At 36.6% G+C, this 15,619-nt stretch overlaps 1 protein-coding gene across 1 annotated transcript in view; it reads right to left on the reverse strand.

Moving 5' to 3' along the window:
* Window positions 1-4,319: 4,319 nt before the first annotated feature.
* elmo3 (engulfment and cell motility 3) overlaps window positions 4,320-15,619 on the reverse strand; it is a 45,900-nt gene continuing 34,600 nt past the window's right edge. Inside the window, 7 exon segments of the mRNA XM_056452035.1 lie at window positions 4,320-4,463; window positions 4,465-4,533; window positions 4,958-5,038; window positions 7,489-7,568; window positions 7,662-7,766; window positions 8,397-8,509; window positions 10,416-10,579. Coding sequence (XP_056308010.1) covers window positions 4,320-4,463; window positions 4,465-4,533; window positions 4,958-5,038; window positions 7,489-7,568; window positions 7,662-7,766; window positions 8,397-8,509; window positions 10,416-10,579 — 756 coding nt within the window.

The raw sequence follows: 15,619 nt of genomic DNA on the forward strand, positions 1-15,619 counted from the left end.
AATATGAACTTTTTACTCAAACCCATACATGATAAATCCGTATTATCAGAGAAACTGTTCTCTATTCATTTTTTTAAATAGCTAGCTGTACACAACCTGACAAAAAGTCTCGTCGCCCATCCAAGTTTTAGAAACAACTAATAATAACTTGATTCTAATTGATCATTGGTATCAGAAGCGGCTAATATGAAAGGCAAAGGCCTCTAGATTACTCTGGTTTTACCAAAATAAAATATGATCATGCCTTGATTTTTAATTATTTAATTAGGACAGTAAGGTCTGACTTTGCTTAGACAAAAGTCTCGTCACTTAACAGAAATTATGTACAGTAATAGAATATGAAGTCATGGGTGCAGTGGAAAAAGATGAATATTGTGTACGATTCCCATGAGCTTGGACGACTGCATTAATACATCTCTGCAATGACTCAAATAACTCATTAATAAAAGTCATCCTGAATGCCAAAGAAATTCATCAAGTTCATCAAGATTCTTTGGATTCATCTTCAAAGCCTCCTCCTCCTCCATCTTAGCCCAGACATGCTCAATAATGTTCATGTCTGGTGACTGAGTTGGCCAATCCTGGAGCACCTTGACCTTCTTTGCTTTCAAGAACTTTGATGTGGAGGCTTAAATATGAGGAGCGCTATCCTGCTGAAGAATTTGACCCCTCCTGTGGGCAGTCAAATTCTTATGTAATGTATGTAATGTAATGGGCAAGCACAAATGTCTCGATACCCTCAGGCGGTTGATGTTGCGATCCACTCACCATACTGAATGTATCCCCAAACCATAATTTTTTCCTTCACCAAACTTGACTGATTTCTGTGAGAATCTTGGGTCCATGCAGGTTTCAATAGGTCTTCTGCAGTATTTGTGATGATTGGGATGCAGATCAACAGATAATTCATCACAAAAACCTACCTTCTGCCACTTTTCCAAATGATCAACTAGAAGTCAAGTTATTAAATGTTGCTCTTACAACTGGAATCGACGACAAGACTTTTGTCAGGTAGTATATATAGATCACATATCATTATGTGTATTATAAATTAACATACTATTGAAGTGCTCGTTATGCAGAGATAAATCGACATAAATCACAATCTAGATCCAAAAAAGCATAATGGAGTAGTTAGAACCAAAAATCGAAACGCATCACAGCTGTAAATGTGAGTATGCCATGAAGCTGGAAATATCAAATCACACCAAAGTATTCATGCAGTGTCTTCAAGGCACACTTGGTCAAACTAGTCCTCGAACACACAATCCAAAACCACTGTCTATATAGAGAGTTTAAATCTAGTACCAAAAAACTCCTCATCTTTAATGCACACCTACAAATAATAACAATAACGCAACAGACATGTATGAAAACATAAATATACAGCGCAGTTATGCTATCCAGTATTAATACGTTTCATATTGTGTGCATCTGCACCTGCACTTTAATTCACTGCAAAACTCAATCTATATACGCATATCCTGTACATTATAAACTATCTGTATGTTGATCGAGTATTGATTTGAAGGGAATCTACGAAGATGACGCTATTAATCACAGCATTAACACTTTTCCCCTCAGTAATAAGCTGCTCAGTCATTTAATGCCTTTTAGTGTAATTTTGGTAGAAGCTAAAACATGCAAGAGGAGGAAAAACAAGAAAGCTAAATTTGTGCGCGCATAACGGCTATTACAAAGGGAATATCATTTATCATCTTTTTTTTTTTTAACCTCATGAAGGAGCTAAAATGTCTATTAGACTGGCTAACTTGTTCTGTATGAACGAACAGCCCTTTAGAATGTTCATCAGCCAATCAGAATCAAGCATTCAACAAAAGTTACTTTGACTTCGCATCGTGACCCACATCACCTCCTCGGTAGGTCATTGTTCTACTGACAATTCAACAGCCCACTATCAATTATCCCTCCCTTAATATAGTTTCGGTAGAGGCTAAATGTCAAGAATCCATAACTACTCATTAAATATTAAGTACAAATATTTGTAAGATATATTTTCATGTTTTTGACTGCTGGTAAAGTGTTAAATATCAATTTTAATGTCTATTAGCATGGTTTTAGCCATTAAACGATCTCCAAAAAAAAGTGTTTATGAAGGGAATCAATGAGGAAAGCAACATGATTTAAACTCTAATGTTTATATCATGTTCCTAAAAAGCTGATCATTGTAATTTATTGCCTTATACTATAACTTTAGGCTTTTAGGACCACAAAAAATATAGAAATATACCGCAAAAAGTAGAAAAAAATAAAAGTATTTATGAATGCCAAACATTTTGAAGGCACAAATGTTTATATCATATACAGTTAAGGGAACAAATTAAGGGTGCTTTCACACTTGGTTCAATTGCCTGGACTGAACCCAAGTTCGATTGTTCTCCCTTGCCGCCACCTCAGCTGGTTTGTGTTCACACTGTCTTTTTTCCTTCTGAACTCTGGGATGCTAGCATCATCAAGCTGCTGTTTTTGCCAAAATGGAGACATACACATATCACGGTCATTCTGCTTTTAGTTTTTTGGTGAAGATAGCAGACATTATCACTGTTTGCACTGGGTCAGTCCTGCTTATCACCAAGGTAGGTGATACATACACGCATGAATGAATGTTATGAAAACTAAAGTTTATCGTACAGTTGGCTGTTGACTTCTGTTATTTGGTACGATTGCATTCATATCAGAAATGAACTGTACCAGTGTTTGCACGAACCGCACCCCAGACCACCTCTTTCAGGCAGACTCTGGTACAGTTTACGGGTGTGCACCAGAGTTCAGAAGACAGCACTCACACTAGCTAAAAGTAACCCGGGTGCAGACCAAAAGTGCTAGTGTGAAAGCACCCTAAGAGACTTTTTGTCTACTGATGACGTTTCTTCAAAATCTATAAATGAAATGTTGCGATTTTATTTTGCGTAAAACAACAATTGGTCAAACACAAAAAAAAAACGTGTCAGTCGTGTTTCAGACATGTGTGTATTTGTTTTACCAATGTTTTTATCTTGAGAAGAGTTGAGAAATCAGTATTTGCTTGAATCATCTAGATTTTGAGTCATAACAGAGAAAAAAGAATGATGACAATAGTTTTTCCTTAATTTTTTCTATCGCTATATACAGCGTTCAAACCTATTTTTACTATTAAAATTGCAGGACTTTTCCAAAACTTTGAGGGTAAATATTGATGTTTTATGTAATGTCTATGTACACGTGGTAAACAAGAAACAAAATGTATGTTTAAATTTATTACAGCATATCAACAAATACGTGACCATCTGTGTAGTTTATATTTAATTTGACATCTGCAAAATAGTTTAGAAAGTATCTTGCTGTCCGCGTGAAAATATTTTAGAAATGTTGGCTTGTGTTATAAATGATAGTATATTGTATTATAAAGAAGCCTTTAGCACCCACATTATCTTACCTCTGTAGTTATTAGAGATTGTTTCTGGACACGACACTCAAAATGTTTCTTGAATTACGATGAAAGTGAGGCGAAGCTAAAACTGAATTATGAAGAGACCGCCAGCTCAATTGTATTTTAAATTTAACCGATTTTAGTATCTTAAATATATTCAAGTACACAGATATTTGTTAAACTAATTTTCACGACTTTTCCAAAACATTTTGGGTTTATTTGTTTTTCCAAAACTTTTCCAGGCCTGAAAAAAGCCTTTGCAATATTCCATGACTTTTCCAGAACCGTATGAACCTTGTATATACTAATCTTTTTCAAGTTTTCTTTACTTTTCTTCCAAACCTATATATATACATATAATTTTTCTGTTATCTCACTAATCTGCTTCATGTCATTTTATGCCTTTTAGTACCATTTTGGCAGAAGCTAAACATGTAAATCAGGAAGAAAAAAAGTGAATTTTATACGTTTATATAACGTAACTATTATTAAAGAGAATGACTGAGTATGCCAAACATTACTAAAGCACAAACGTTCATACCATATCTTTTTTCCATCACAAATAACACCTGTAGTATAATTTTGGCAGAAGCTAAAAAGGAGCAGAGAAAGTGTGCATTTCTGAACGTCTATTATATGCAAAAAAGTCATGTTAGATACAACACGCAAACCAAAACACTCAACGCCATGTTAACCAGACACTTCTATCATCATCGCACCGTCAGCACCACAGATAAAACACAATCTGACTGTTCAAAGTGCTCTTTCTTCTAAAATACCCAAATCATTCTCTCCCAATCTGCAATCCTGTACCTGCGTTTCCTCCGAGTGGACGTTTCCAGCCTCAGCTCTTTCTCAAACAGCAGCCTCATGCTTATGCCTGTCCTGTTTACTGTTCGGTCTGACTGAAGTCGTAGCAGAAGTTGAAGTTGCTGGGGGGTTTCGGGATGGGCGGCGCTGCGTCTGGGATCGGGACGTTTTCTAAATCCAAAAGACGGAGCTTGATTTCCATCGAGAGGAGAATCTCCAGTTCCACTGCGCATGCTTTCACTGCTCATTTCTTTACCCAGAAGCACACTGAGTCCATCCGTCCACAGGCAGAACTGTGGAACAAGACAAAAAAGATGGATTGAGGAAAATACTTGGGTTTTCCAATTCGTTAAAGTCAGCGTGAACCATTTTAGTATGTTGAAGTACTTCAAACTGAAGTGGAAGATAATGAGTTGGGGGCGGGGCTTCTTTTTGCATATAATTCTCTAATAGCAACCTAAAGGTAAGAGTGGCGTGGTTAAAGATATTGTAGCTGAAGCCATCAAGCCGACATCAGAGGAGCAGCGATACTCCAAACATGGAAGCTAATGGTCAGATTTTGATTGAAGATTACCAGTGGATTAACTTTAACAGATTAATTGTTCACCTAAAAAATAAGAATGTGCGCTTGCAAAATAAACAGTCATTTTTGACTTTCACATGGACTGACTAAAAAAAATCCAACGATTCGGTAGTGGTAAACAAAATGAAACTCACGTCTGTTCTGGACGAGGCGATGAAATTCAGGCTGTACTCCTCAACGTCATACGTGATGCTGAAAGCCAAGTCCAGTACCTCCTGTCAAACCACACAAACAGCACACTGTTACACTGCAGTTCTGCTATTAAATTTGGGTTTAATGATTTCTGTGTGAGGTGACGCAGTGGGTAGTGCTGTCGCTTCACAGCAAGAAGGTCGCTGGTTGAAACCTCGGCTGGGTCAGTTGGCGTTTCTGTGTGGAGTTTGCATGTTCTCCCCATGTTTGCGTGGGTTTCCTCTGGGTGCTCCGGTTTCCCCCACAGTCCAAAGACATGTGGTACAGGTGAATTGGGTATGCTAAATTGTCCGTAGTGTATGTGTGTGTGTGAATAAGTGTGTAAGTGTTTCCCAGTGATGGGTTGCAGCTGGAAGGGCATTCGCTGCATAAAACAAATGCTGGATAAGTTGGCGGTTCATTCCGCTGTGGTGACCCCAGATTAATAAAGGAACTAAGCCGAAAAGAAAATAAATGAATGAATGATTTCTGTGCCGAAAATGCAGGTGAAATCATTCAACTGAGGTCACAGAAACAGAAATGTCATGAAATTGGCCAAATTTAATACAAGCATAAAAGACTTCATATAACTTCTGATGTACTGTAGAATTTACTTCTCAAAACATTTGTTTTTCCAAACAATTGGCATTTTCTGAATCTTTAAATGACCATTTTTATTTGAAATTCAAAGTTATTTTTATCAGACTTTTAGCAATTAAAACGAATATTAACATTTTACTCAAACCCTTCCCTAATAAATTCAAAGAAACTGGGATTCTCAGTTATTTTTTATGATAGATGTATATATAAATTGAAAAACAACAACAAAAAAAAAAACTATACACTGCCAAAGGTTTTGGGACATGTGCATGAACTTTAATGGTATCCCAATCTTAATCCATAGGGTTCCACAAGGTTTAGGACTGTTTCAGGGAATTTTTGACCATTCTTCTTAGGAATGCACAGAATATTCGACCACTTTTGGGCCATTTTTGGTTTTCGGCTGAAAGATTTTTAACACTGAAACAACACGGCCGAAACAGTATGATGTGATGACGCAAACAAACACGGCAGGACATGAAGCAAACATGACAATCTGTTGAAGCCCCCATCTGCAGAAGTGATAACTAGTGGTGTGACGGATCACAAATCTTCGTGAGGTTTTTTTAGTCACGGATTGGACCATTTTTTGGATCAGTCAAAAAGGAGGAGACAAATGTCATTTGCTTTCCATTTATTACAAAAACAGCACTGCAAGACACTTTTGGTTTTAACAAACAGAACTTAGAATCTGTAAGTTTAAGAATAAAATAAAGAAATAATCAGCTGAATAAAAATTAATAGTGAAATATTCAGTACTGTGAAAAATTCACTGCTACTACTGTTGCTGATAACGCTAATGTAGAAATCTAACATTATCATTTGCACAACCCAAATTTATTTTTAGTCTCATTTTAATAATAATATTAAATAAATGATTCAGTTATTCACTCATAAAACGTCATGCGTCATTGCTAGATGGATAATTTTTCAAGAATTATTTAGTGGCATATTTTTGATGACTGGTTGTGTAACGGCTGCCTACAACCTTTACTTTTGAGCGTCAAGTTAATGCATATGACTGTGATTTTAATCTTAACCATAAACATCAGTGGTTTTAGCTAAACTATAAACTGTTATCCCAGTACTTCTGTGTTATTTGACTGTTTGTAACTTACTCATAACAAAAGTAACTCACAAGACTAAAGACTGAATCTCTTTCTTGATTTTTGCGTTTTTCAAACACAGATTTGATTTGCAGCGATTCAAAGAGTTAATAAACATGCAAATCACCATCATTTATGATTTATGTTGCGTGGGTGTTGAGATCCTGATCTTAGTAGTGACAGAAAACACCTTTAATAACCCAAGAAACCCACCACATCCTGAATAACCCATCACAACTTCTTCCCTCATCATTATATTTTACAGGAAATCCTAAATGCAATTGTTACAAATTAAAGATTAGTCTACCAGTGAAAAAATAAATAAACTATTAACCCGCAGGCCACGTGTGTTCCAAACTGTGGGTTGTGATCCGTATGAATCCCGGATCAACCGTGATCCTTCACACCCCTAGTGATAACCCATTGTTGCAATGTGCTAAATAAATATTTTCATAATCTTAATTGATTTATTCTTTGAAACTTTAATATTACTTTATGGAATTGCAATGCCTTGATCTTAGTAAGGTTAGTACACAGTCATAGCCATAAATGCAATGGTACTAATAATTGGCATTATTTATTTTGGTGTTTTCATTTTCAGCTATGAATAATTATTTTTGATGCATCTATAATTCTTCTAGAAGAGCTTTTTTGAGGCCTGGCCTTCACAGTCCCCCTCTCTAATTCATCCCAAAGGTGTTCTATAATATAAACCGAATATAAACCGTGATACAAACCAATCAAACAATTTAGTGAAGCATCCCATCCCTAGTGTATAAGCGTCATACCTTAGTTTGTTTTCCCTTGTTCTCCTTCATGTGAGGACAGTCTTTTCCAGTCACCACATTCTTAATGTCTGCCACAGGAACTGAGGGGACATTCAAGCAAAATTCATTTCAATACACAGAAGTTCAAATATCAGCTGCTGGGAAAAGTCATAAGATATCTGAAATGCACATACTCTTATCCTGAAGAGCCTCGATGGAGGGCGTCTCCGTCTCCTCCTCAACATCTCCGTAGTGCAGCACTTTGTGGTTAGGAGAAAGTCGACAGTACCACAGCTTGTCTGAAAACACAACCAGTATCATATTTGTATCTGTATGTTAGGATATCACATGAGAAAAATTGGAATGGAAGATGCACGAATGATAAAAACATGCATTAGAAAACTATATGCTCAATTGAGTTGGATCTATTTTAATTCAATAAAGAGATATGGACAATCACAATCAAAACACATTTAGTGAATACACTCCTTGGACATCAGTCATGTGATTTTGCCTTAAACAGATGATGTGATTTGATAAGTTGACCATCTCATCATACACCATCTCAAATGCTGATTTAATGATCCTAACACCTGATCAAAAGTCTATCCTTAAAATTATTTAACATTGTTTTCACAAACAGTCACCGCCTCAAAACACACGACAACATGACAGAGTTCTGCTTTGAGGCATAATTTATTTACTACAGAGGGGGGAAAAGAGCTGAAGGGGTTTGTATTATTGTTTATTAATCATATAAATTGCACAGGTTTCCTAGAAAGTGATGGTTTTAATCCCCTTGAACACAGGAAAAAAACCTTTATTCACAAATGTTTTGTATTTAAGCATAAAGTAAATTTGCAGCTTTGAAAGGAAGCATGCCTAAGTTGAAGGCTCATCTAGCATTGGTGTGTGTCTTGCGGTCTCACCTTGTCTCCGGCGGCTGCTGATCTTCCTGAAGAGCGTTCCGTGACACAGACGGTTCAGTCTCTGCTGTCTGATTAGCTCCAGAAGCTCCGGCTTCAGACGCTCCTTCAGCTCTCTGGAGATAGAAACACACACACACACATGAAAAAGAGACACCCCAGCTATCACAAGTTGGTGACTTCATGCCCGTTTAAAAATCACAGACATTAACTAGAACTCACTTTTAAAAATGTATCACTTTAAAATGGTTTAGATGAACTAATGGTAGGAATATTTGCTTCTATTTGTGTATAAATGACATAACTCATTTCAGTTGCGTCTTGAAGTGGGCGGGACGCCTCAGATAGTACTGAGCATTTGATTGGTCAAAAAGTCTGATGAGAAGCTCAGGCGTTGATAAAAAAATTATTGATTCTTCTTATCAAGTTGATTCCTTATATCTAAGGCCTGACAAATTCAATTGATCCATGTAAAACGAGATTATAAAAGGAACATTCAAAAAGCAACTCATGTAAACACCTTAATCATATTATTGTCTTATTCAGATTAAGTCAAATAATTTACTGATGTCCATGTAAACAGTCACTGTCCATCTCCTCTGCATCTGTATTTGTGTTGCTGCTGTGAAAATCAGTGCATACATGTAATGAAGCTGTCCTTTTCATGCAAACCCTTACGTCTTTCACCACTCCCACTTAAACAAAGCTGGACCCACCCACTTTCCTGACTTTTTTCAAACTAGAGGCTGATGGCCCTTTAAAAGGCACCTATGGTAAAAAAAAAAATCTACTTTTCAAACTGTTTGGACAGACATGTGTGTAGGTATGTTGTATAGACTGTCATATTGGGGTGATATAAGCACACCCAGTGCTTTTTTTTCAATTTAACAACATAAAAAACGGTGGACCAATTGGAGCTGTTTTCAAACCGACCGCAACTTTACATAGGAGTGCGGTCCCCCTGCCCACCAATATTGATTGACAGGCACGTCATCATATCCTCAGTTTGTTGATTCACGTCCGCCATTTTCAGCGTGAGTCGAAGCGATATCACTAAAGGAACACCCTAGCTCTATTTTTAGATGCAAGGCTCATTGGGCTCAACACAAGAGCAATATTCTCCACATTATCGCTCTAATCAGAATTATTGGTTGTATCTTTAGGTAAGTTTGCAAACATGTGTACTTATCATTGAGTCTACCTTATACTTCAGCCGTTTGCATTTCTCGCGATCACAGAAGCTCCCTGTGATCTTAACTAGGTGCTGCTGTACCTAAAGCAGCGCCACGCATTTTAGATTTCTAAACATAGGTTTCTATCAGGGTACACACAACGGCGTGATGATTCGGGACACTTCATGTTTCTGCCGCGCCACAGAGAGTGTCTGGTGTGCCATGTCGCGGCTTCGAGCGACGCATCCGGTGCCTCAGTCAAAGTTAATTCAGTGTGCGTGGTTATTTGTCTCGGTGTACAAGCTCTGTACTTGAAACTAGCACACAGTTGGCTGTAAACCTATACAAAGACACAAATGATTTTGTACTCTCTGCTTGGTCAGTGTCCGAGTCGTATATGTAAGACTGATTGCTGATCCTCTCACTCCTGCTCCTTCTCTCAGTCTGCCTGTCTGACTCTGTTGCAAACACAGAGCGGGTGAGCTCATGGCTCCGCCCCCTTGTTACGTTGGGCGGGAAGCCGAAACTAATCTACATGTGAAGCAACACACCCCTAAATCAGCGAACTGTGGACACGCCCCCAACATGACACTTTTTAACACATTATAATAAAAAATCTGAATTGTGTTTTAAACTGAACCTAAACTGGCACACTCAGAAGAACCATAATATTAACATTAAATCATAAAAAAGAGGTAAAATATGTGCCCTTTAAGTAATGTATTTTAACAGTTTAGTCCAGCAGGTGTCATCACTAAACACTTTCGAAAAATTAATCATTTTTATAAAGCTATTGACTCTTAATTCAGAGTTGGAAAAAGTGTTGTTTCTGCTTTGTGTCAGTACATACAGCACAGGTGGAGCAAGCGTCTCCTCCTGGTGGAGTCTCTCTGTCTGTCGGAGTTTGAGGATCTCACTGTAGTTCAGCGCGTTCACTTTATTCTTGAAGAGCTCCAGAGACGTGGGTTTGCTTGCTAGGGTCCTGGTGATCTGCTCACGCACAACCTGCATCACCTTTTGGGAAAAAAACAGAAGTCACTGTAAAGGTCTGCACATAAACCCTCATGACCCCTGGCACAGACCGCTTGACCTCATTCACCCATGAACAACATGCCTCTGGGGTTCAGGTCAAGATAAATGAAAGCAGACGGAGAAGGAAACCCCCATAAAACAGCAGGAGAGGAGAAATGAACAATGGAAATATGGGTCTCTCTTGCAGTGAGTGTCCAACTGAGACAAACAGACTGAAAAGGTGAGCGCAGTCAACTGGAAGAGCGCGATCGCTTGACCACAAACACATTCTATGCTGAGAACTTTTACATGTGATGGTTCTAAGAGATACAAAACCATAATATTAAAAAAAGTTATGATTTAGGGAGGGGGAAAGAAAAGAGGTATTTTCAAGTTCATGTCTGTGTAATGTTGTAGTGGTGTCAGAGAAGACCACAAAATAAAAACATTACACAACACCACTAGAAAAAAAACAACAAAACAAAGCTAAATGCAACAAATAAAATAATAAAAACAAAACATAAAAAAAATTCAAACAAAACAACAATAAAACACAACAAAACATAAAACAAAATATATGCAACAAAACATGATGACACATGACAACAAACAAAAGAAATACACAAAAGACAAATGAAAACAACCAAAATACAACAAAATTTAAAACAAAAACCATACAACAAAATATTATAACATAAGACAACAAACAAAAGAAAAACAGAACAAAAAAAACACACAACAAACAAAACAACAACCAAAACACAATAAAACCTAAAACATAATCTATACAACAAAACCCTAATATAACATGATGACATATGACAACAAACAAAAGAAACACACACACACACACAAGACAAATGAAAAAACAGAGCAACCAAATTACAACAAAACTAAAAACAAAAACTATACAACAAAACATTATGACATACAATAGCAAAAGAAAAACAGAACAAAAAATACAATACAAAACAATAAAAAAACAAAACAGCAAACAAAACCTATAATAAACTATGCAACAAAACCCTAATAAAACATTGACATATGACAGCAAGCAAAAAATACACTCACAAAAAAGTAATACACAACAAATAAAAAATTAGGCAAAACAAAACAAAAACTATGCAACAAAACCCTAAAAAACATGATGACATGACAACAAACAAAATATACACACACAAAAAACAATACCCAACAAATAAAAAACAGAACAACCAAAAAACAACAAAACTCTACAACAAAACCCTAACACAACATTATGACATAAGACAGCAAACAAAATAAAAACGCAAGTACAAAAAAACACAATACACAACAAATAAACAACCAAAAACAGAAAATCTATGCAACAAAACCCCAACAGAACTATGACATATGACAGCAAACAAAAAAAATACACACACACGACAAATAAAAAACAGAACAAAAAACTATGCAACAAAACGCTAACACAACATGACATAAGACAACAAACAAAAGAAATACACACACAAAAAACACAATAGGCAAACAAATAAAAAACAAAACAACAACAAAACTTAACAAAAACTATGCAACAAAACCTTAAGAAACATTGTCATAAGACAGCAAGCAAAAACACACACACAAAAACAATACAGAACAAATAAAAAAACAGAACAAACAAAACCAAAAACAAAATCTATGCAACAAAGCCCTAACAAAACAAACATGATGACATATGACAACTAACAAAAAAATACACGCACAAAAGAACGCAACACAGAAATCTTAACAAAAACTACACAATAAAACCCTAACAAAACATTAGGACATAAGACAGCAAACAAAGGAAAAATGCAATGACAAAAAAAAACACACAATACACAACAAATAAAACGGAACAAACAAAACAACAAAACCTAAGCAACGAAACCCTAACAAAACATTGACATATGAGAACAAAAAACACACACAAAAAACAACACACAACAAATAAAAAACAGAACAAAACACAACCAAAAACAACAAAGCCTAAAACAAAATCTATGCAACAAAACCCTAAGACAACAAACAAAAAAAATACACACAAAAACAATACACAACAAATAAAAAACAGAAAAACAAAACCCTAACAAAACATGATAAAAGACAGCAAACAAAAGAAAAAAATGCAATGACAAAAAAAACACACGATACACAACAAATAAAAAAAACAGGCTAACAAACAAAAACTATGCAACAAAACATTGACATAAGACAGCAAGTAAAAAATACACAAAATATAACACACAACAAATAAAAAAAACAGAACAATAACCAAAACAAAACACCCAAAAACAATAAAGCCTAAAACAAAATCTATACAACAAAACCCCAACAAAACATGACATAAGACAACAAACAAAAGAAATACACACAAAAACAATACACAACAAATAAAAAACAGAACTACAACAAAACTTAACAAAAACTATGCAACAAAACATGATATAAGACAGCAAACAAAAGAAAAATGCAATGACAAAAAACACAATACACAACAAATTAAAAAACAAAACAAAAACTATGCAACAAAATCCTAACAATTGACATAAGATGGCAAGCAAAAAATACACACAAAATTAACACACAACAAATAAAAAAATAGAACAAAACAACCAAAACAGCAAAATCCAAAACAAAATCTATGCAACAAAGCCCTAACAAAACAAACATGATGACATATGACAACTAACAAAAAAAATACACACACGACCACAATATACAAATCTTAAAGATCCCATACTATACATGAAATAGGGTCATATTTAGGTTGTAAGGGTCTCCAACAACAGTCTAATATGCATGCAAGGTCATAAAACACTTTGATGGTCTTATAATCTGCATTTATTTTTACCTAATTATCCCAACGACTCCCATATGAATCGTTCAGCGATTCATTTGTTCCCAACCCCCTCCTCAGCGCGAAGCTAATCTGCGCTGATTGGACCGATGACAGCCTGCTGCGATTGGTCGACAGTGACAGGCTTCAGCGCGAGACAGAGTGAAATGCCCAGCTGGTAATTAACTATATAAAAGTAGTCACAGTGCACACGCGCTTCATAGTGTAAGGCTTTTTTCACACACACACACAACCCTCCTCAGAAGAACTGGGGAGATCGACGCGAGTCTCTCTCTCTCCCTCTCCCTCTCTCTCTCTCACACACACACACACACACACACACACACAACGCTCCTCAGAAGAACTAGGGAAAGCGACGCGAGTCTCTCTCTCTCTCTCTCTCTCTCTCTCTCTCTCACACACACACACAACGCTCCTCAGAAAAACTAGGGAAAGCGACGCGAGTCTCTCTCTCTCTCTCTCTCTCTCTCTCTCTCACACACACACAACGCTCCTCAGAAGAACTAGGGAAAGCGACGCGAGTCTCTCTCTCTCTCTCTCTCTCACACACACACACACACACACACACACACACACACACACACACACAACGCTCCTCAGAAAAACTAGGGAAAGCGACGCGAGTCTCTCTCTCTCTCTCTCTCACACACACACACACACACACACACACAACGCTCCTCAGAAGAACTAGGGAAAGCGACGCGAGTCTCTCTCTCTCTCTCTCTCTCACACACACACACAACGTTCCTCAGAAGAACTAGGGAAAGCGACGCGAGTCTCTCTCTCTCTCACACACACACACACACACACACACACACACAACGCTCCTCAGAAGAACTAGGGAAAGTGACACGAGTCTCCTGTCTCCTAGCTTATGATCGATCGCCATAGCAACGACAAACGGCAGTGGAACGCGAGCTCACAAAAGCCTTTAACCTTAAATCCGTAAACAAAGCGGCACGCGTCGCGTTTTTAACGTGGCTTATAAGTGATAAGAGAATATAAAGAGTAACCGCGTGTACTGTACCAGGTTAACAACTCATCTTTGGGTAGAGACTGTCAATATTATCCATCTGAGCACAGCGTGACTTCATTCGACCGGCGGCGTCTGTGTGTGTGTGTCTAGTGTTTTTTCTGTGTTAGTGGGCCTGGTTTGCGCGCGTAACTACTGGCGAGGCTTGTGTTTCGTGGCTGCGTCATCGCGAAACACCTAATGACTCGTTATGAAGACGACTCGTTTGAAGCACTATGAGTCGACTCTTTTATAGATGAATCAATAGTTTTAAACACTGTACACTTACAGATTTAAGCCTTAGCTGGATATTTCACTTCACTTAGAGCTGTGTTACACACTACATGGAAGGGCATTTTCAAAAACCCATAATATGGGCTCTTTAACAAAAACTACACTATAAACCCTAGCAAGACATTATGACATAAGACAGCAAACAAAAGAAAAATGCAACGGCAAAAAACACACAATACACAACAAATAAAAACAGAACAAACAAAACAACCAAAAACAACAAAACCTAAGCAACAAAACCCTAACAAAACATTGACATATGACAACAGAAAACACACAAAAAACAACACACAACAAATAAAAAACAGAACAATAACCAAAACAAAAACACAACAACCAAAAACAACAAAAAAATTCCCCCCCCAAAATAATCTATTCAACAAAACCCTAACAAAACACAACATAAGACAACAAACAAAAGAAATACACATTAAAACAATACACAACAAATAAAAAACAGAACAATAGCCAAAACAAAAACAACAACAAAGCTTAAAACAAAACTATGCAACGAAACCCTAACAAAACATTGACATATGATAACAAACAAAAAACACAAACAAAAAAACAACACACAACAAATAAAAAAACAGAACAATAACCAAAACAAAAACAACAACAAAGTTTAACAAAACTATGCAACAAAACCCTAACAAAACATGAAATACACTATGACAACAAACAAAAGAAAAAGACAACAATAAAAAACACAATAAACAACAAATAAAAAACAGAACAAACAAAACAACAAACCCTAAAAGAAAAACTATGCAACAAAACAGTGACATAAGACCGAAAGCAAAAGAAATACAAACATAAAAACAATACACAACAAATAAAAAACAGAACAACAACCAAAACAAAAGCAACAACA

The sequence above is a fragment of the Danio aesculapii genome, chromosome 25, assembly GCF_903798145.1.
Source record: "Danio aesculapii chromosome 25, fDanAes4.1, whole genome shotgun sequence".
Lineage (NCBI taxonomy): Eukaryota > Metazoa > Chordata > Actinopteri > Cypriniformes > Danionidae > Danio > Danio aesculapii.